Raw genomic sequence first — 23,845 nt, forward strand, 5'->3', positions numbered from 1 at the left:
CTGACTCTGCCAACCAACCTATGGATGGCTTAACATAGGGCATATAAATAAATGTTGTAGAAAAAGTAAGCGTTTCTCTTGCTCATAGAATCTAATCTGGTGTTTATACTTGTTGCTGTGAACACCACATTTACTTTTCTTTATTCTGTATGGTATGATGGAGGCCCTATGCAGCATAAACAAAAAGGTAACCCTGGTGCTGTCTAGATACAGAGCAACTAGAAGTCCCAGCCAATCCTAGTGACAGATTTATTTATTACAGGTATATATACACCCAGCACCTTCAATTTATGCAGCTCTCTACATACAGTACATTTCAGTGGTGGCTGGGGGGGGCGTCAAACAAAATCCCTGCCTGCTCACTCGCCCACCAGCACCGCACTTACCCCATCCAGGTCATAGGCGGCTTTTCCTCCCGGCCAATCCAGTTTTAAGACCTGCTTCCCGATTGGCCAGCAGGAGAAGCAGGAAGACCATAGCAAATGTTGATTCGCTAATGTCACAAGTGGGTGGGCCCTGAGAACAAAATTTTTTAAGCCAATTAGAGCCTCAGGCTCTAATCCTGTGCTTCCAAAAAAAAAAAAAAAAGCTCATAGAAATCCATGTGTTCGGAACCCCGCATGGAGATTAGAGGTCGATGCATGGAGATTAGGGGTTGGCGCCCTGCGCCCCTATGGACTGGCCGCCGCTGGTACATTCACATCAGTCCCTAAACTTAAAGAGCTTACAGTCTAAGGTCCCCAACTCACATACACATACTAGGGTCTGATGACTGAATACCATGCATGCTTATTTGATCCCTAACAACCAATCAGAATTCAGCAGTGATCTGAAATCTGATTGGTGGCCTTGAATCACATCTCTCTGCATATTATCATCGCTTCTGGCATTGCCCAACAGTAGAATCTGCTGCCATTGCTCTGACCTTTATAATAAATGGAATATCTGAAGCTTTTCTTGTTACGGTTTTATTGAGGAACATGTTTATAAATTAAAGATATGGGTACCCAGGATTATATCTGCATCTCTGGAATGGAAAGAAATGACCCAGGCTTATTCCTCTCCAGGTCGGCACTGTACAATGAAGGAGTGCATGTCCCGCAGTGCGACATGGAGGCTGTCCGACAGTCTCTCAGCATCCGTCTCCTGACAGCAGTCAAAGGCCGAGACACACACGGTGATGCTCTCCTGAGAGGGAGCGAAACAGACGCTGTAACCATCAGGGACGAGCGGTCCATAGCATATCACACAGGCCATGGGAGAGGCAACCTAGAGGAGAGATAGAGAGAACGCTAGAATTATGCAATTATGGGTATTACATGTGTACCCAACCACCCATCACACTACGAGCCTCGTCCAAGTGTTCTAAGGTTGTGTAATTATGTGGCTGGGTAGCAACAAGCTAAAAGGGGGTTTGATGATAAAAATCCAAAAGCTGACATTCGGAATAACTTGATATATAAGACATAGCATGGGTGCCACAGAGACCAGAAGGATATATTACTGAATGTTCAACTGTACGAAAAAGTCAGCGATCGTTAGAGATGAAGAGCAATAATTCTAGCACTAGACCTCCTCTGCAACTCTAAACATGTAACCTGTAAACATTTTTACAGCGTTGCCTATGGAGATTTTTAAAGTACTGACGTTTTGGCACTATTCCACAAGTGTGCTCAATTTTAAAGCGTGACATGTTAGGTATTTACTCGGCATAACATCTTTCAAGTTATACAAAAAAAAAAAATCAGGCTATCTTTACTTTTTTTTTTATTCATGAAACAGTTTCTTACCCAAAAAAAAAAAATGCGTTTGAAAAATTGCTGCGCAAATAACGTGTGGCATAAAAATGTTCAACGACCACCATTTTATTCCCTAGGGTGTCTGCTAAAGCAATTTTATATTATAATTATATTTATAATTATATATATATATATATATATATATATATATATATAATGAGAAGTGTCAGAATTGGCCCGGGTGGCAAGTGGTTAATTACCATAAGTAATATACAAGTATTATATATTGTTTTTAAGGTAATTTACTATATTGTCAAAAACTGTACTCAAGCAGGTGGCTTAACAGACAAATTACGGAAGTTTGAAGTTATAACTTCCAACCAGTAATTTCACAGTAAATAGATAAATGATAAATTATGTTAAATTATGTTCTAACATATAGCATATAAATATATGGATTTAGGTTGATTATAACAGTACCTTTTCAAAAGCAGCAGATTCTCATTCTCCCTCTTAACTGTTTGAGAAAAACATGTGATTATAGGTAAATCCTATACCCATAAACCCATGTTTTTCCTTGTAGTTAAAGCGAAGTTCCGCTTAAAAAAAAAAAATGAAAAAAGTCAGCATCTACAAATACTGCAGCTGCTGACTTTTAATAATCGCACACTTACCTGTCCTAGGTTCCAGCGATGCGGGGGATCGAAGCCCCGCTAGTCTCCCCCTCTGCTCGGCAGCGGCGACAATGTAACTGTGGGCGCCCGGCTGTGGCTTCACAGCCGAGCATCCAGTGCGCATGCGGTGACTGGCCTCGTAATCATCTGGGACCTGTGACATGTCCCAGATGATTTCCTAGAGCAAGAGGGGAGAGGTGATCTCCCTTCCTGCACCGAGGGAAGTGACGTCAGGAGCCCAGGCGCTGAAGGAGGCAGATTTCGAGGGACCACATAGCAACAGGCATAAAAAGGTAAGTAAGAAAAAAAATTTTTCTCCAAATGTTTTTTTTTTTTAATTTATTTCATGCACATTAATGGCATTTTTTTTTTTTTTTGGGTGGAACTTCACTTTAAGAGGGCTGGGAGGGAGCATTTGTCTTTTAGAGACACATGCCCCCTTCTATGACACTGCAGTGAGAGGCGTGCCTCCACTGCAGCATTTTTATTGGACAGTTTGGGCCAATGGTACTTTACCATTGGTCCAAGACTCCAAGCTGCCCATTGAGCTCAGTGCCTCTGACAAGAAGTGAGGAGAGGCACTGTGAGCTCATCCTCTCAGTCTGCTGCAAACAGAGTGTGCCAGCTTGTATTTAAAACTGGCCGCTCTGTATGTAGCTTCTGGCAGGCTGCACAAGAAGCCCCGTATCTCCCGAACCATAAGTCCGAGGTGCCCCAAATTTTGACCAGTGGTGGGGTAGGACTTCATCGAGCCATGACACTTGAAGCGCAATCGTTTTTTTTTTGGTTTTTTTATGTTCATGGTAGGTGAGGCTCTGCCTCACCTGCCTCCCCCGACTACATGTCCCTGCTTTAAGGATATTTTTATACAAACATGAGACTTGCTCTGAAGCAGCCTCTCAAACAACGCTACAGTATGTGTCCCTGTGATTGTACAAACCTGTCCTGTGAAGAGCTTCCAGTGGGAAGACACGGCATATGATGTATCCATAAGGAGAGTGGGGAGGGCCAACCCAGTAGTGATACAAAGCATCTTCAGAGCCAAGATAGTGCCATCTATTGACTGCCCCTGTAACACCTGGAAAAACAAATACATTGTTGAAATTGATCCCAGTGGTATATACATAACCATTCACTTATGCTTTAAATACAGTCATTTTTTCAGGTTCACCATTAATAAGGAAAACCAACAACCTCTTTTCACAATGAATGGTTTTGAAAGTTTATTTAGAATTGAAGAGTCCAGAGTAAAAGTAAAGATTAGAAAAAGAGGTTAGCATGACAGTGGAGGTCTTACATTGTTAATTGTGCCAAAACCTAGTGTCTTTGGGGTAATGCAGGCTCTTTAGACAGTTGCCATGTAGGACCTCCCCAAAATATTGATTTCATTTTACATTTAATGCACTAGTATGACAAGTAACACTTATAGTAATTACAAGAGACATTCATTTCTGTTATTATAGAACACCTTCACTTGACCAAAAGTAGTGTAGAATGTTAGGAGACCAATTGTCAGTCTGCAGAATGCACAAGTCCTTCCAAGGCCATTCCAACCACCATTTATAGAGTGCTTACACCCTTAAGGAAGGTAGCCTACAAATGCGTGTTTGCTTGCACAACCTCATAATGGCGCTGTGTCATGATTTTAAAAATGTGTAACGGTCATTGAGGTTGATTAGTTAATTAGTGGGAAAAATTGATTACCAAGGAAACTGTGTAGAGGTAGGTCTAGGTTGCACGGTCAGTGTCTGTTTTATATATTTATGTGGAGAGTGGATGTTGATATATAGGTTGTCATGTATTTTAAAGTGTTCGTTACCCCAACATTTTAAATTCCTGATATGTGCCTGCTGTACCATGTACTTATATGAAAAGTATCCTGTTCTTTTTGTATTGCTTCCTTTGTGTGAAATCCCTGGTGATCCTGCCAGTCCCTCTGCTTTCCTATCAAAAACTGACCACACTAAGCAGGAGAACACATGTGGTCAGTTCTCTAGCTATGCTGGGAACTCCATGTGCTCTCCTCCAATGATCAGACTTGTCCTGACACACCCCCTGCACAGCCTTTCACTGGGAATATCAATGTACTGTTGCTTCTCCTCCCCCTGCTTGTATGCCGCTGAGAACAGAGGGAACACAGGGAATGTGATCACTTAAAAAATGGGGAAAAAAAAGGTATTTATAATGTTTTTTAGATCTATACACAAATAGTTTTGCCTTTCATTTCTGTTTTAAACTAAAAGGGTTGTTTTACAAGGTGAATGTTTACAATCACTTTAATTTCTGTGTATGAAATGCCCACTGAACCTGAAGTGCCCCGGGCTCCCCAAGATCTAAATCTGGCCTTGTTGGGTACCCTGCCTAGGGTGAAAAGATGTACAGCACCACAGTGAATATTGTTCATGTTTTTTCTTCTATTTCCCGTCTCTTTTTTTTTTCCACATAAAATTTTTTTTTTATTTTAAAAAGATTCATAGGAAATACGGAAAGTACATATCAGAACATACCATAGTTAGTGCATTTGGCATTAACAAGGCAATATAATTCAAACAGTTATAAACCTTCCCTTCTTTTTTACCTCTTTTGTCTCTGGCCATCTACTTTAGCAGGTCTGTAGTTTCTGGCCATCTACTATAGCAGGTCTGTAGTCTCTGGCCATCTACTGTAGCAGGTCTGTAGTCTCTGGCCATCTACTGTAGCAGGTCTGTAGTCTCTGGCTATCTATTGAAGCAGGTCTGTAGTCTCTGGCCATCTACTGTAGCAGGTCTGTAGTCTCTGGCCATCTATTGAAGCAGGTCTGTAGTCTCTGGCTATCTATTGAAGCAGGTCTGTAGTCTCTGGCTATCTATTGAAGCAGGTCTGTAGTCTCTGGCCATCTACTGTAGCAGGTCTGTAGTCTCTGGCCATCTACTGTAGCAGGTCTGTAGTCTCTGGCCATCTACTGTAGCAGGTCTGTAGTCTCTGGCCATCTATTGAAGCAGGTCTGTAGTCTCTGGCCATCTACTGTAGCAGGTCTGTAGTGTCTGATCATCTATTGTACCATGCATGTAGTCTCTGACCATCTATTATAAAATATTGCTGTAGTCCCTGATAATCTACTGTAGTGTGCCTGTAGTCTCCGACCATCTACTATAATATTCCTGTAATCCCTTACCATCCACTGTAGCATGCCTATAATCTCTTACCATCTACTTTCACATATTAGTAGTCCCTGACCATCTACTGTAGTACACCTGCAGTCTCTAACCATCTGCTTTTAAATGCCTGTATTCTCTACCTACCTAAAAAAGACCATATAACCAACTAAAAATATTGCAGATAAAAGCACAGAAAGATTAAGTATTTTAACTGCTTACTTGCATGGTTTTCCCTTCCATAAATAATATTGTATTTAATTGCAATGTGCCTTTTAACTTGTTAAGAAAATTCCTGGGAGTGTCCAGGTACTCTGTGTTGGTCCAGCTCCTCTGCCCTTACCTTCACCTCTCTATATAAACTTTTATGTAGCATCTAGAGAAGGAGCAAAGGGGAATAATGTAGATTGTCACACTGGTAGATAAATTGACCCTAGTCTGTGTATGTGAGATAGGGATCTGGGATTATAAACTTCTTGAGGGCAGGGACTGATGTAAAAGTACAGTATGTAAAGCATAGTGTACACTGCCTGCCCTATATAAATACCTGTAATTAATAAATACAGAGCTGTGTTCAGCTTCAAGCCTGTTTTCACACTTGTGTAGTGTATACTATGGGGGCGAGTTACTAAAACTGGAGCACTCAGAATCTGGTGCATAGTAGCCAGTCATCTTCTAACTTCAGCTTGTTCAATTAAGCTGACAATAAAATCTGGAAGCCGATTGGTTTCTATGCAGAGCTGCATCAGATTTTGTGCCCTCCGGTTTTAGTAAATCTTTCCCTGAGCATTGCATTTTTGCACTTTTTTTGTAATGTAATAACACTGCCAGGAAAACGTGAACTACTGCATTACATTTTTTTGTTTTTTTTAATCCACGGTAATAAAGAAAACAAAACATTGCAAGCACTTTAGAACGTGTTCTAGTTTGTTCCATCCACTGTCATTGTTAATTCTACTGGACAGTTTGGCATGAATGTAAATGTGGTGAAATAAATATATAAAAAAAGGTACGTGGGATAAAAAAGGAATTCAAATAATGAATACTACCATTACATGTATTGATAGTATACCGTTATCAGAATTAAATAATTTTCAAGATAATGGCCCTTTAAAGTTTGAGGCCGTGCATGCCGCCTGCTTAACGCTTGAAAAAGAGAACGAGTGCTAGACTATAGAAAATTACCAGCTCCACCTGCTGGGAATACGTGGGATAATGAGAGCAAGGATTTAGCGAGCAACCAAATATTCAAGTTAAAAATACCATCATCTAATGAGAGAGAGAGAGAGAGAGAGAGAGAGAGAGAGAGAGAGAGAGAGAGAGAGAGAGAGAGAGAGAGAGAGAGAGAGAGAGAGAGAGAGAGAATGAGAGAGAGAGAGAATGAGAGAGAAAGAGAATGAGAGAGAAAGAGAATGAGAGAGAGAAAGAGAATGAGAGAGAGAGAGAATGAGAGCGAGAATGAGAGAGAGAGCGAGAATGAGAGAGAGAGCGAGAATGAGAGCGAGAATGAGAGCGAGAATGAGAGCGAGAAAGAGAGCGAGCGAGAAAGAGAGAGAGAGAGAGAGCGAGAGAGAGAGCGAGAGAGAGAGCGAGAGAGAGAGCGAGAATGAGAGAGAGAGCGAGAATGAGAGAGAGAGAAAGAGAGAGAGAGAGAGAGAGAGAGAGAGAGAGAGAGAGAGAGAGAGAGAGAGAGAGAGAGAGAAAGAGAGAGAGAGAGAGAGAGAGAGAGAGAGAGCGAGAATGAGAGAGAGCGAGAGAGAGCGAGAATGAGAGAGAGAGAGAGAATGAGAGAGAGAGCGAGAATGAGAGCGAGAGAGAGAGCGAGAGAGAGAGAGAGAGCGAGAGCGAGAGAGAGCGAGAGCGAGAGAGCGAGAGAGAGCGAGAGAGAGCGAGAGAGAGAGAGCGAGAGAGAGCGAGAGAGATTGCTACTATAATAGATTACTGTATACTGGGACATTATTAGCAAAGGCAGACAATACCCAATTGCAAAAAAAGTGCGTGCGTGCGTATCTGCTGTCCTCCTGCTTAGGCCTCACTCACACAGGCATACAGATCTGTACATTCGTATAAAGAGCCTATTTGTTTTTGTTTCTTTTGTAAAGCGCTTTGAGAAGGTACCATTAGTCCCCAGATGCGGTGTGGGATTCGCAGCGATTCCTGTACCACATCACAATCGCACCGCGTTCATGCAAACCGCATCAGGTATCCATGTTAACGACACCCCAAAAATGCAGCTGAATCGGATTGCATGGGTGTAAGCACCCATGCAATCCGATTCCAGTGTGGGAAAAAAAAAAAAAAATTTGCACCCGTGGGTGCAGTGCGGTTTGCAGTACGATTTGAGCCATACAAAATGAATGGGATCAAATCGCACTGCAAGGAATTGTATGTAACTTTAAAAAGTACTACTGGGCAGCAGTGCTGGTCACTGTGCGGTGGTGGTTCGCCCAAGAAATCACTAACCTGGCGGTTAATCTAGAAGCGGCGATCTTAGGCTCCTACTCGGAGCTCAGCAATTTGGTTTACAGGGGCCCAAGGAATAGCCCCCAAGTTACTAAACCCATGAAAGCAACGGTGGCAGTATGGAAACAGGTCTCCCTACATCTTAACAATCAAGGCACGGCTTCCTCCTATGCCCCGCTGTGGGGTAACCCCTTCCTGCCGCATTTCCAATCTGTCCTGGACCCACTTGTAGAAATGAAACATAGATGCCAGCTCCCCCCCCCCAGATGTTCTTCAGGTACTTGCAGCTAAGGCATGCTGCTCGGGCGCAATTCCCTGATGGGGTGGATCTTGCCGCCCACTCGGTCGAATCCCTACTTACGGCTACTAACATTGACCAGACTTTGTCCTCTATTTACTTTCGACTTACGTGCAGAGACACCTCCAAAGTGCTCAAACTATTTAATGTGTGGTAACAGGATATTCTGGCCTTAACGGAGGAGGACTGGACTGAAGGGCTACAACTATGCATCCCACTTACGATTTCAGCTAAAGACCGCTTTGTGCAATTGAAGTTTCTGCACAGAGTATATTATACTCCAAATAGACTGTCCATTATCTACCCAGGGGTGGAGGATACGTGCCCTAAATGCAGGCAGTCGGTGGGGACTTTTCTTCAGATGGTTTGGTCATGCCCTATTCTTCAGATCTATTGGCGAGCAGTGGTGGCTGGTATTAACAGGGTGGCTGGCCTGCACCTAGACATTGATCCGCTTGTCGTCCTCCTGGGTATTACTGACAACCTGGCAACCATTAAACATGCTAAGCTGTTTGTTTTATGCGGCATTCCACGTCAGGAAGATGGTCTTACTCAAATGGAAACTCTCAGACCCTCCTACACTTTTGGCCTGGCGAGCCCAAATAAACGCGGTACTACCGCTGTATAAAATCAGCTATATGGACCGAAACTGCCCACAGAAGTTTGACAAAATCTGGGCAGTATGGGTGGAAGCAAGACATCTTACGATCTGAACAGCTATTGCATCCTTCCTCTGTGGCCATGTGGATCTGTGACAGCCAGTTCTGACTTTGCCCCTCTCCCTCGGACCTGCAGATCTCTTAGGGTATCAGCTGCTCCTTGATAATTGCAGGCCCCGACTCTCCCCCGTCTGACGCTTCCCCCCTGCCCTCCCTTCTTCCCCTTGTGCTCCTGAGACTGTTCCCCAGCTGCTCTCCTGTCTGGCCGTTGCCCCCCCCCTACCTTCCTCCCCCCCCCCCCACCTTTACCTTGGCAGAGGAATCCTGGAGGAGTTTGATGGCAGCCTCACCTGTACACAGGTTCTACTGGTCTATATGAAGTCTGCTGTCGGCTCTATGATAAATTGAATACTCTTATCATGGCAAACCCTAGTAGTTACCTAGTTATGTTGTTTTACTGTTTTTTCCTGCTTTACATGTTTACACCAACCTGAATTGTAAATCCTGCTAAATTGAGTTTGTGTGTATCATACATGTGCTTTATTCACAAGTGTACTCCACTATTGCTTCAATGAACATTCCTTATGTTAAAATAAAAATAAAAAAAATTGCCCCCATCATATTGCTCCATTATATTGACCCCATCAAAATTTCCTCCATCATGTTGCCCCATAAAATTTGCCCCATAAATTGCTACTATCAAAATTGCCCTTATCAATATTAATTACCCCATCAAAATTGCCCCATCATATTACCCCATCAAAATTGCCTCCATCATATTGCCACCATAAAAATTGCCCCATCATTTTGCCCCTTTCAAAACTGCCCCAATCATATTGATACCATCAAAATTGCCCCCATCAAAATTGCCGCCATCAAAATTACCCTTATCAATATTAATTACCCCTATCAAAATTGCCCCATCAGATTGCCACCATCAAAATTGCCCCATCATATTGCCACCATCAAAATTGCCCCCATAAAAATTGCCTCATCATATTGCCCCTATCAAAACTGCCCCCATCATATTGCCCCTATCAAAATTGCCCCCATCATATTGCCACCATAAAAATTGCCCCATCATATAGCCCCTATCAAAATTGCCCCATCATATTGCCACCATAAAAATTGCCCCCATTATATTGCCCCCATCAAAACTGCCCCATCATATTGACACCATCAAAATTCCCCCCATCATATTGCCACCATAAAAATTGCCCCATCATATTGCCCCTATCAAAATTGCCCCCATCATATTGCCACCATAAAAATTGCCCCATCATATTGCCCCTATCAAAATTGCCCCATCATATTGCCACCATAAAAGTTGCCCCCATCAAAATTACCCTTATTAATATTAATTACCCCCATCAAAATTGCCCCATCATATTGCCACCATCAAAATTGCCCCCATAAAAATTGCCCCTATCAAAAATACCCCCATCATATTGCCACCAACAAAATTGCCCCATCATATTGCCCCTATCAAAACTGACCCCATCATATTGCCCCTAGCAAAATTACCCCCATCATATTGCCCCTATCAAAACTGCCCCCATCAAAATTGCCCCCATCATATTGACACCATCAAAATTGCCCCATCAAATTTGCCCCATCTAAATTTGCCCCATCATATCGAACCCATCAAAATTGCCCCATCAATATTGCCCCCATCAATATTGCCTCCATCAATATTGCCCCATCAAAATTGCCCCATAAACGTATATGTGTCACTGACGCAAAAAAAAAATTTTTTTTTTGTATACCAAACAATAGTAATTCCCTTAAATTTTGAGTTGCTGCATTCAAAAAAGACCATTCGGTGAAAAAATTATTAGTATGTGTGTTGAGTGCGCTACTCTATTTTCAATACACCACTCAGTTTAACATTGTGTATCCCCAAACATTTCTAAACCCATAACCTATACCTTAATTAATAATATTACCATAGATATCAGTATATAGAACAACGTGCCACACATTTCACAATGCTCCAGCATATGGAAAAAAAAACCCCACATTCATGTGTGTATAAATTTAAACATGTGATTTTCACAAAAAAATATATAAAATATAAAAATATTGGAAAACACCACAAAGGATTATCACAAAAAATTGTATAGTGTCCAAAAGTCCATGTGTAAAGTGCAATGTGCAATAAATTCAAAGGTTACTGTGCAGCCTTCCTTCAAGTTCACATTTGTGATCCGTGATACATCGTGATATATACACCACTTCCATGACAAACCACCACCATAAGGATTGGCCACTCACCAGATGCTTAATGAACAATGTGCCTTCGGTTCATTAATATGGATAACCACTCCACCTGGTTATCACCTAACAAATGTTGTGAACTTGAAGGAAGGCTGCACAGTAACCTTTGAATTTATTGCACATTGCACTTTACACATGGACTTTTGGACACTATACAATTTTTTGTGATAATCCTTTGTGGTGTTTTCCAATATTTTTATATTTTATATATTTTTTTGTGAAAATCACGTTTAAATGTATACACACATGAATGTGGGTTTTTTTTTTCCATATGCTGGAGCATTGTGAAATGTGTGGCACGTTGTTCGATATACTGAGATCTATGGTAATATTATTAATTAATTAAGGTATAAGTTATGGGTTTAGAAATGTTTGGGGATACACAATGTTAAACTGAGTGGTGTATTGAAAATAGAGTAGCGCACTCAACACACATACTAATAATATTCCCCCCCCCTATCAAAACTGCCCCAATCAAAATTACCCCATTACATTACCCTAATCAATATTGCCCCATCATATTCCTCTATTATAAATCATTAGTAGATGGTGTGCCTCCTCCCCTACCGCCAATCACTGTGTATAAGAAGATCTGGTAACCATTGCAACAAAAGCCTGGTCACCCTTTTTAAAAATGGCTCTGAGCCATTTATGCCAATTCATTACAAGTGTACAGTTTAGTGCTGGATGGGGAGTACAAAATGTGGGAGGAGCTTTGCTTTAAGCCATAGGACTGTAAGAATGTAAGCATTTTTTTTAAAGGAGCCACGTCCTTATTTATTAGATTGCTATACTAAGCCTACTGGCTGAATTTCAAAACCAGGAGGAGGCTCCTTTAAGAAAAATTGTCAGTTAGACCACCAACACTGCTGCACTGTGATGTCATCGGCTGCTGCTATATTACAGAACACTCAGCACAGTCCTGCCAGTTGCTTTGTTGACTCTGAACGGTTAACACGAGCTTCTTTGTCTGGCGAGTTTTTTCTTGTAATCTGATCCGATTTTATCCGATTTGATTGCAAATCTCGACCATTTCAAGCGCGTTTCATTATTCTTCATAATGAAAGGATTTAACCTGAAAAAGGTTGTTTCTCAAAATAACACCAGAGAGAAACCCACCATTGGAAGACCACCTATGGAAGGAGATATCAGCGTCCCCCCTGCAGATATCCCACCCAAAAAGCCCAGAAGAATGAAGAGGATTCCCCGGGCTTTTCTGAGCGGTTGTTTTAGAGCCATTGTTGGATGTTTTGGTGCCTGCTGTAAAGTCAATGGACACCAGCAGAAAACAGAAGAATACCTGTATGGTAAGTAAACAATTTCATTGGATCCCTTTTCCCATTAATGACGGGTCACATTCCCATAGGGACATAGGTTTTGATTTAAAAAAAAATTTTTTTTTTTTTTTTTAAGTTTTTTTAGTTACAAATCAACACAAGACATACACACAACCCACATACTTATTGTCTAATTATAATAAACACACATTTATTTTTGGACTTTCACTGTCAATTACAGACTGGAAATATCTCCCATACCATAGAATTTCTGGGCTCAGCCAATACTCTAACCATTTCAATCTGGGCTCATTTTATATGCAGTGCATTTACTAGGGAGACATACACATCCAGATAGCCATCCAACCTCCATCTTTCCTGAGCACAACCCCCCGGATTGAGGTCAATCAGCTGTCCGGGGCTCACACAGCACAAGCAGATACTGCATAACAGGCTGGTCCAAACAGGAGGGAGCACATTGAGAGATACAAGTTTTTTTTTGTTTTTTTTTTTGGAATCACGGGCAAGCATGGTATGCTGATCATTTTGATTGCAAAGCTGTAGTCATCCATGTCAAACTTTTGTTTTCATTTCCAACACTCCACGTGTGCACACTACTGGGAAGTCCATACACATGCAGATGTTTGGTTACAGATCTCTCATTAGCACCATCTCCCTATGAAGGCCAATCAGCTGCCGAGTTTTATCTGACATCAGTGTTCAGCAGGTTGGACCAAAAGGGAGTCAATGGAAGAGTGTATGAGAAATATATATTTATGGGCTGCTTACCAATCATCATGGTATGACAGATCTCCATACTATGAGGAGGACACCAACCCATGTATGTACACTTTGGATGACAATTTAATACTATTGTTTATTGCGATACACGCTCATCACCCCAATCACCAAGTCTATAGTCCTGTCAATACCGCCATTGGTATATGCCGCTGCAGCCCCTTGTAGTCCATTTACAACTCCCATTTGTCGGTGGTTCACATTGACATTGGTTTGAGTGGGTTGGACATGGGTTCACTTCCAGATGGTGGAACCAGGCGAATAAGCAGGCAGACTTACATTCATTACAGACATTTAGTCATCCAGTCTACAGATCACTTCACACAGATAACTGATACAACCGGCCTGGTTACCATCAGAAGGGGGAGGACATTCACTGGAGTGGGAGACAGAGGGGTGGCACCGATTTTGGGGGCCAGGATCTGGGGAGATCAGAGTGGTATGGGGGGCCAGGGGGGAGGGGTATATGTGGGTATTGGGTTTCCCATTTTTGCCATGGTTGCTTTTTACATGGATCTCCAATAAATACAATTTTGTATTGAAATCGATTGCCTTTGTAGGTGCGTTTTTCCTTTGGTGGTTTTTGGCATGTATATTTTGGAAGCACCTCCCCTCATTTATTAGGGTATAGGCACCTTTTTCACAACACTCCCAGGATCCATACAATTGTGGGGTTTTATCTTCGAGATATACTCCACAACCCTTTAGTCTTCCAAAAGGTCAAACCCATCAAGTTCCTTTAGTTCTATATAACTGGAGTTATTTCATACCGGAGTAAATAACATACCGTGTTTCCCCGAAAATAAGCCCGGGTCTTATATTAATTTTGGCAACAAAAGACACAGTAGGGCTTATTTTTAGGGTAGGTCTTACCATGTAATGTGCTGTCTTCTCTCCCCCTCTCTCTCCTTGCCTGAAAGGAATCCCCAGTGTGAACCAAGTTAAAATGCTCGTAAAATCCTATAATCCACTCTATTACAGTAGTATATAATGTACAATGTGTGTGTTTCTGTAATAGCGCCGCTCTGCACTTCTGTGACCCGCAATTATATTACAGAAACACACACGATGTACATTATATACTACTGTAATAGAGTGGATTATAGGATTTTACAAGCATTTTAACTTATTTTCGGGGTAGGGCTTATATTGCAGCCTTCCTTGAAAATAACGCTAGGTCTTATTTTCGGGGTAGGTCTTATTTTCAGGGAAACATGGTACAGTATAACCATCCACCCCAGTAAGTTTTTATTTTCTGCCATGTTTTATCAAATAATTTACCAGTAGAAAAACTTTGATCACGTACCAAACTTCTGGCTTCCAATCGCGATATTAATGGATAATTATCAGGTACATATGTATAGGGATGGCCATACATGACTGGCAGGGGGGGAGGCGCAAATAGGAAATCTTACAAAACACAACCCTGCAGTCTGATCTCTCACAGATCCATTTTCATTTGGATCTCTCTCTCTGCAGCTGTCAACCAACTTTTTTTTTTTCAACAAGCTCTGCCTTCCCCTTATTACAGGCTGGGCTGATGACCTCAGTGCCAACCAACAAGATGGCAGTGCCAACCAGCCGTCAGAAGCGTGCAACATACAAATAGAAAAACAAACATACACTAATATTGAACAATTAAAGGGACAGTATGAATGTCTATAGAACAATGATAGGAAAACCAGATATAAATATTCCTTCTATAGTGGAGCCAAGTCTCAGTCCTCTCCGCTCACCCCCACCTGTTACCTGCTCATGACTTTTTTTGAACAAACTTTGCATGCTCCTTATTATAGTCTGGGCTGATGACCTCGGTGCCAACCAACAAGATGGTGGCGCCAACCAGCTGCCAGAAACATGACGTATATGATAAAAATAATTTAATAGATTTAATCATATTAATTTAAATTATTCAATTATATTTAACTTAATAATTTAAAATTAAAATTTAATCAAAATTAATACTTTAAAAGGATTTTGCCGCCTGAGCCCAAAAAAAAAAAAAAAAAATTAATAGTCTGATTCCTTCCCCAGCTGAGAAAAGGGGGGTCTGCGGAAGTATTTTGTACTTGCTGAAAACCAGGAGATTACTTAGCAGCGCCCCAAAGAAAACATAAAATAGTCCCCCCTGTTCCCTGATAAATTGACAAAAATTAATGGATTGTCTGAACCGCCTTAGGGCTCATTTAAACACGTGGTGCCCTCTGAACAGCAACCCACATTCAGATCGCTCTTCAGAGGGCATTTGACAGGTGGTAAGGAGGTGTTATTTTGCCTCCTCACCACCTGTTTAAACACGACAACGTTATATACACATATTTGATCCCTGTGTGCTGTACAGGTGTTAAACCCCTTACACTGTTAGCAAAATGTTGTTGCACCCTAATTTATTCACAGAGCACACCACTTCCTTTTTCTCTGCTGGTAAATGTGAGCTGGGGGGCAGGCTCAGGCCCTGGCTCTTAGGTGGAGGGGGCCCAGTCATATAAGCTGTACGGGGCCCCATGATTTCTAACAGTATCCCTGGGTGTGGGGGTGAATGGCCCTGAATGCAGACAGTGCACATCATATTAGGAGAGGTGGCTGCGTCCGTGCAGCTGTGCGTTCTAATCATTTTCAATAGACTGCCTGCATGCAGCACCTGGAAGTTACAGATGCAGCAAAATGGCCCGTTCATGCTATATGGGCCTCATCACCCTTGTAAACAAGGCCATACAGACAGACAAAACTAATTCATTATCCGTGAGCATTTTAATATGCACTATCCCTTAGTGCTGTAAATAAAAGTGTCTGTGCTCCTAAAGACAGTAAGAATCTCGGTTGGTTCAGCATGGACCAGCTGAGATTCTAACCATGTACGGGCAGGCTGATTGTACCCAAGTTGATTGATCCATCAACTTGGGTGCAACCAGCCTGTCTGACTTTTCATGCGATTTTTGACAACAAGTGGGTCAGGGTGAGTGGCAGGCAACCAGTATTTTTATACGAAGGCCAACAATAGCCATTCTTGTGTCCCTGTCATGTTGAGTTTATTCATTGACCCTGGCACAAGAGTTTTGAACTTTTTTCTCTATGATTGAATGTTGTACAAAGAAAAATATATGAAATGTAAGTGAAGGTGCTAAATCTAATTCCTCTCTTTTTTTTATTGCAGATGTATACAGTATTTACTGCAGACAAGGCTCATATGGCTGGCCTGTCGACCATCACATTGAGACGCCGCCAATGTGCGACCTAGACATGGCCGCTCCACCAGAGTGCGACCTAGACATGGCCGCGCCACTAGAGTGCGACCTAGACATGGCCGCTCCACCAGAGTGCGACCTAGACATGGCCGCGCCACCAGAGTGCGACCTAGACATGGCCGCTCCACCAGAGTGCGACCTAGACATGGCCGCTCCACCAGAGTGCGACCTAGACATGGCCGCGCCACCAGAGTGCGACCTAGACATGGCCGCGCCACCAGAGTGCGACCTAGACATGGCCGCGCCACCAGAGTGCGACCTAGACATGGCCGCGCCACCAGAGTGCGACCTAGACATGGCCGCGCCACCAGAGTGCGACCTAGACATGGCCGCGCCACCAGAGTGCGACCTAGACATGGCCGCGCCACCAGAGTGCGACCTAGACATGGCCGCGCCACCAGAGTGCGACCTAGACATGGCCGCGCCACCAGAGTGCGACCTAGACATGGCCGCGCCACCAGAGTGCGACCTAGACATGGCCGCGCCACCAGAGTGCGACCTAGACATGGCCGTGCCACCAGAGTGCGACCTAGACATGGCCGCGCCACCAGAGTGCGACCTTGACATGGCCACTCCACCAGAGTGGGACCTTGATATGGCCACTCCACCAGAGTGGGACCTTGACATGGCCACTCCACCAGAGTGGGACCTAGACATGGCCGCGCCACCAGAGTGCGACCTAGACATGGCCGCGCCACCAGAGTGCGACCTAGACATGGCCGCGCCACCAGAGTGCGACCTAGACATGGCCGCGCCACCAGAGTGCGACCTAGACATGGCCGCGCCACCAGAGTGCGACCTAGACATGGCCGCGCCACCAGAGTGCGACCTAGACATGGCCGCGCCACCAGAGTGCGACCTAGACATGGCCGCGCCACCAGAGTGCGACCTTGACATGGCCACTCCACCAGAGTGGGACCTTGACATGGCCACTCCACCAGAGTGCGACCTTGACATGGCCACTCCACCAGAGTGCGACCTTGACATGGCCACTCCACCAGAGTGCGACCTTGACATGGCCACTCCACCAGAGTGCGACCTTGACATGGCCACTCCACCAGAGTGCGACCTCCACAACGAGAAACCAAAATTTCGTGTTCACTTTATGCTTCCTCAAGAAAGTGACAACGACACTGAGCCTCCACCAAAACGTCGCGTTCACTTTCAGATTCCACCAATAAATGATGTTAAATATAACATTTCACGAGAACTTCGCAAACTCGTGCGTCCTAAAAGAAGTAGAAGAAGTAAGGATGACTTAGAGACTCCACTAGAGTGCGACTTCCACATGGCCACTCCACCAGAGTGCGACCTATACATGGCCACTCCACCAGAGTGCGACTTCCACAATGAGAAACCAAAACGGCGTGTTCACCTTCAGATTCCACCAATAGGTGATGTTAAATATAACATTTCACGAAAACTTCGCAAACTCGTTGTGCTTCCTAAAAGAAGTAGAAGTAGTAAGGATGACTTAGAGACTCCACTAGAGTGCGACTTCCACATGGCCACTCCACCAGAGTGCGACTTCATCAACGAGAAACCAAAACGGTGTGTTCACTTTCAGATTCCACCAATAGGTGATGTTAAATATAACATTTCACGAAAACTTCGCAAACTCGTTGTGCTTCCTAAAAGAAGTAGAAGTAGTAAGGATGACTTAGAGACTCCACTAGAGTGCGACTTCCACATGGCCACTCCACCAGAGTGCGACTTCATCAACGAGAAACCAAAACGGCGTGTTCACTTTCAGATTCCACCAATAGGTGATGTTAAATATAACATTTCACGAAAGCTTCGCAAACTCGTTGTGCGTCCTAAAAGAAGTAGAAGAAGTAAGGATGACTTAGAGACTCCACTAGAGTGCGACCTAGACACAGCCACTCCACCAGAGTGCGACCTAGACACGGCCACTCCACCAGAGTGCGACCTAGACACGGCCACTCCACCAGAGTGCGACCTAGACACGGCCACTCCACCAGAGTGCGACCTAGACACGGCCACTCCACCAGAGTGCGACCTAGACACGGCCACTCCACCAGAGTGCGACCTAGACACGGCCACTCCACCAGAGTGCGACCTAGACACGGCCACTCCACCAGAGTGCGACCTAGACACGGCCACTCCACCAGAGTGCGACTTCCACAAGGAGACTCCACCAGAGTGCGACTTCCACAACGAGAAACCAAAACGGCGTGTTCGCTTTATGCTTCCTCAAGAAAGTGACAATGACACTGAGACTCCATGAAAACTTCGCTTTCAAATTCCACCAATAAGTGATGTTAAAGATAATATTTCACGAAAACTTTGCAAACTCGTGCGTCCTAAAAGAAGTAAGGATGACTTAGAGACTCCACTAGAGTGTGACTTCCACATGGCCACTCCACCAGAGTGAGACCTAGACATGGCCACTCCCCCAGAGTGCGACTTCCACAACGAGAAACCAAAACGGCGTGTTCGCTTTACGCTTCCTCAAGAAAGTGACAATGACACTGAGACTCCACGAAAACTTTGCGTTCGCTTTCAGATTCCACCAATAAGTGATGTTAAATATAACATTTCACGAAAACTTCGCAAACTCGTTGGGCGTCCTAAAAGAAGTAGAAGAAGTAAGGATGACTTAGAGACTCCACTAGAGTGCGACCTAGACACGGCCACTCCACCAGAGCGCGACCTAGACAAGGAGACTCCACCAGAGTGCGACTTCCACAAGGAGACTCCACCAGAGTGCGACTTCCACAAGGAGACTCCACCAGAGTGCGACTTCCACAAGGAGACTCCACCAGAGTGCGACTTCCACAAGGAGACTCCACCAGAGTGCGACTTCCACAAGGAGACTCCACCAGAGTGCGACTTCCACAAGGAGACTCCACCAGAGTGCGACTTCCACAAGGAGACTCCACCAGAGTGCGACTTCCACAAGGAGACTCCACCAGAGTGCGACTTCCACAAGGAGACTCCACCAGAGTGCGACTTCCACAAGGAGACTCCACCAGAGTGCGACCTAGACACGGCCACTCCACCAGAGCGCGACCTAGACAAGGAGACTCCACCAGAGTGCGACTTCCACAAGGAGACTCCACCAGAGTGCGATTGAAATACCTTCAACAGGACAATCCATCAAAACAGCGTGATTGCTCTATGCTTCTTCCAGAAAACGACGTTGACACCGAGACTCCACGAAAAAGTCTATAGTCTATACTCCCCAATCACCAAGTCTATAGTCCTGCCAATACCGCCATTGGTATATGCCGCTGCAGCCCCTTGTAGTCCATTTACAACTCCCATTTGTCGGTGGTTCACATTGACATTGGTTTGAGTGGGTTGGACACGGGTTCACTTCCAGATGGTGGAACCAGGCGAATAAGCAGGCAGACTTACATTCATTACAGACATTTAGTCATCCAGTCTACAGATCACTTCACACAGATAACTGATACAACCAGCCTGGTTACCATCAGAAGGGGGAGGACATTCACTGGAGTGGGAGACAGAGGGGTGACACCGATTTTGGGGGCCAGGATCTGGGGAGATCAGAGTGGTGTGGAGGGCCAGGGGGGAGGGGTATATGTGGGTAATGGGTTTCCCATTTTTGCCATGGTTGCTTTTTACATGGATCTCCAATAAATACAATTTTGTATTGAAATCGATTGCCTTTGTAGGTGCGTTTTTCCTTTGGTGGTTTTTGGCATGTATATTTTGGAAGCACCTCCCCTCATTTATTAGGGTACAGGTACCTTTTTCACAACACTCCCAGGATCCATACAATTGTGGGGTTTTATCTTCGAGATATACTCCACAACCCTTTAGTCTTCCAAAGGTCAAACCCATCAAGTTCCTTTAGTTCTATATAACTGGAGTTATTTCATACCGGAGTAAATAACATACCGTGTTTCCCCGAAAATAAGCCCGGGTCTTATATTAATTTTGGCAACAAAAGACACAGTAGGGCTTATTTTTAGGGTAGGTCTTACCATGTAATGTGCTGTCTTCTCTCCCCCTCTCTTTCCTTGCCTGAAAGGAATCCCCAGTGTGAACCAAGTTAAAATGCTCGTAAAATCCTATAATCCACTCTATTACAGTAGTATATAATGTACAATGTGTGTGTTTCTGTAATAGCGCCGCTCTGACCGGCCGGAGCGCTCTTTCCCGCAATTATAGTACAGAAACACACACATTGTACATTATATACTACTGTAATAGAGTGGATTATAGGATTTTACAAGCATTTTAACTTATTTTCGGGGTAGGGCTTATATTGCAGCCTTCCTTGAAAATAACGCTAGGTCTTATTTTCGGGGTAGGTCTTATTTTCAGGGAAACACGGTACAGTATAACCATCCACCCCAGTAAGTTTTTATTTTCTGCCATGTTTTATCATATAATTTACCAGTAGAAAAACTTTGATCACGTACCAAACTTCTGGCTTCCAATCGCGATATTAATGGATAATTATCAGGTACATATGTATAGGGATGGCCATACATGACTGGCGGGGGGGGGGGGGGGGCGCAAATAGGAAATCTTACAAAACACAACCCTGCAGTCTGATCTCTCACAGATCCATTTTCATTTGGATCTCTCTCTCTGCAGCTGCCAACCAACTTTTTTTTTTTCAACAAGCTCTGCCTTCCCCTTATTACAGGCTGGGCTGATGACCTCAGTGCCAACCAACAAGATGGCAGTGCCAACCAGCCGCCAGAAGCGTGCAACATACAAATAGAAAAACAAACATACACTAATATGGAACAATTAAAGGGACAGTATGAATGTCTATAGAACAATGATAGGAAAACCAGATATAAATATTCCTTCTATATTTGAGCCAAGTCTCAGTCCTCTCCGCTCACCCCCACCTGTTACCTGCTCATGACTTTTTTTGAACAAACTTTGCATGCTCCTTATTATAGTCTGGGCTGATGACCTCGGTGCCAACCAACAAGATGGTGGCGCCAACCAGCTGCCAGAAACATGACGTATATGATAAAAATAATTTAATAGATTTAATCATATTAATTTAAATTATTCAATTATATTTAACTTAATAATTTAAAATTAAAATTTAATCAAAATTAATACTTTAAAAGGATTTTGCCGCCTGAGCCCAAAAAAAAAAAAAAAAATTAATAGTCTGATTCCTTCCCCAGCTGAGAAAAGGGGGGTCTGCGGAAGTATTTTGTACTTGCTGAAAACCAGGAGATTACTTAGCAGTGCCCCAAAGAAAACATGAAATAGTCCCCCCTGTTCCCTGATAAATTGACAAAAATTAATGGATTGTCTGAACCGCCTTAGGGCTCATTTAAACACGTGGTGCCCTCTGAACAGCAACCCACATTCAGATCGCTCTTCAAAGGGCATTTGACAGGTGGTAAGGAGGTGTTATTTTGCCTCCTCACCACCTGTTTAAACACGACAACGTTATATACACATATTTGATCCCTGTGTGCTGTACAGGTGTTAAACCCCTTACACTGTTAGCAAAATGTTGTCGCACCCTAATTTATTCACAGAGCACATCACTTCTTTTTTCTCTGCTGGTAAATGTGAGCTGGGGGGGCAGGCTCAGGCCCTGGCTCTTAGGTGGAGGGGGCCCAGTCATATAAGCTGTACGGGGCCCCATGATTTCTAACAGTATCCCTGGGTGTGGGGGTGAATGGCCCTGAATGCAGACAGTGCACATCATATTAGGAGAGGTAGCTGCGTCCGTGCAGCTGTGCGTTCTAATCATTTTCAATAGACTGCCTGCATGCAGCACCTGGAAATTACAGATGCTGCAAAATGGCCCGTTCATGCTATATGGGCCTCATCACCCTTGTAAACAAGGCCATACAGACAGACAAAACTAATTCATTATCCGTGAGCATTTTAATATGCACTATCCCTTAGTGCTGTAAATAAAAGTGTCTGTGCTCCTAAAGCCAGTAAAAGACAGTAAGAATCTCGGCTGGTTCAGCAGGGACCAGCTGAGATTCTAACCATGTACGGGCAGGCTGATTGTACCCAAGTTGATTGATCCATCGACCTTGACATGGCCACACCACCAGAGTGCGACCTTGACATGGCCACACCACCAGAGTGCGACCTTGACATGGCCACACCACCAGAGTGCGACCTTGACATGGCCACACCACCAGAGTGCGACCTTGACATGGCCACACCACCAGAGTGCGACCTTGACATGGCCACTCCCCCAGAGAATGACACTGAGCAAAACGTTGCGTTCGCTTTCAGATTCCACCAATAAGTGATGTTAAATATAACATTTCACGAAAACTCGTGCGTCCTAAAAGAAGTAAGTATGACTTAGAGACTCCACTAGAGTGTGACTTCCTCATGGTCACTCCACCAGAGTGCGACCTAGACACGGCCACTCCACCAGAGTGCGACCTAGACACGGCCACTCCACCAGAGTGCGACCTAGACACGGCCACTCCACCAGAGTGCGACCTAGACACGGCCACTCCACCAGAGTGCGACTTCCACAACGAGAAACCAAAACGGCGTGTTCGCTTTACACTTCCTCAAGAAAGTGACAATGACACTGAGACTCCATGAAAATGTTGCGCTCGCTTTCAGATTGCACCAATAAGTGATGTTAAATATAACATTTCACGAAAACTTCGCAAACTCGTTGGGCGTCCTAAAAGAAGTAAAGTAGTAAGGATGACTTAGAGACTCCACTAGAGTGTGACTTCCACATGGCCACTCCACCAGAGTGCGACCTAGACACGGCCACTCCACCAGAGTGCGACCCAGACACGGCCACTCCACCAGAGTGCGACCCAGACACGGCCACTCCACCAGAGTGCGACCCAGACACGGCCACTCCACCAGAGTGCGACCCAGACACGGCCACTCCACCAGAGTACGACCCAGACACGGAGACTCCACCAGAGTGCGACTTCCACAAGGAGACTCCACCAGAGTGCGACTTCCACAAGGAGACTCCACCAGAGTGCGACTTCCACAAGGAGACTCCACCAGAGTGCGACTTCCACAAGGAGACTCCACCAGAGTGCGACTTCCACAAGGAGACTCCACCAGAGTGCGACTTCCACAAGGAGACTCCACCAGAGTGCGACTTCCACAAGGAGACTCCACCAGAGTGCGACTTCCACAAGGAGACTCCACCAGAGTGCGACTTCCACAAGGAGACTCCACCAGAGTGCGACTTCCACAAGGAGACTCCACCAGAGTGCGACTTCCACAAGGAGACTCCACCAGAGTGCGACTTCCACAAGGAGACTCCACCAGAGTGCGACTTCCACAAGGAGACTCCAC

General features: G+C 44.3%; 1 protein-coding gene across 1 annotated transcript in view; it reads right to left on the reverse strand.

Moving 5' to 3' along the window:
- Positions 1-952: 952 nt before the first annotated feature.
- Positions 953-23,845, reverse strand: part of LOC141107576 (carnitine O-acetyltransferase-like) — a 76,680-nt gene continuing 53,787 nt past the window's right edge. The window contains exons 13-14 of the mRNA XM_073598418.1: positions 3,354-3,491; positions 953-1,269 (exon numbers count right to left, since the gene is read on the reverse strand). Of these exons, the coding sequence (XP_073454519.1) occupies positions 1,054-1,269; positions 3,354-3,491 (354 nt within the window). The 3' untranslated portion in view covers positions 953-1,053. The remainder of the gene's footprint in view (positions 1,270-3,353; positions 3,492-23,845) is intronic.

The sequence above is a fragment of the Aquarana catesbeiana genome, linkage group LG09 (assembly GCF_042186555.1).
Source record: "Aquarana catesbeiana isolate 2022-GZ linkage group LG09, ASM4218655v1, whole genome shotgun sequence".
Taxonomy (NCBI): Eukaryota; Metazoa; Chordata; class Amphibia; order Anura; family Ranidae; genus Aquarana; species Aquarana catesbeiana.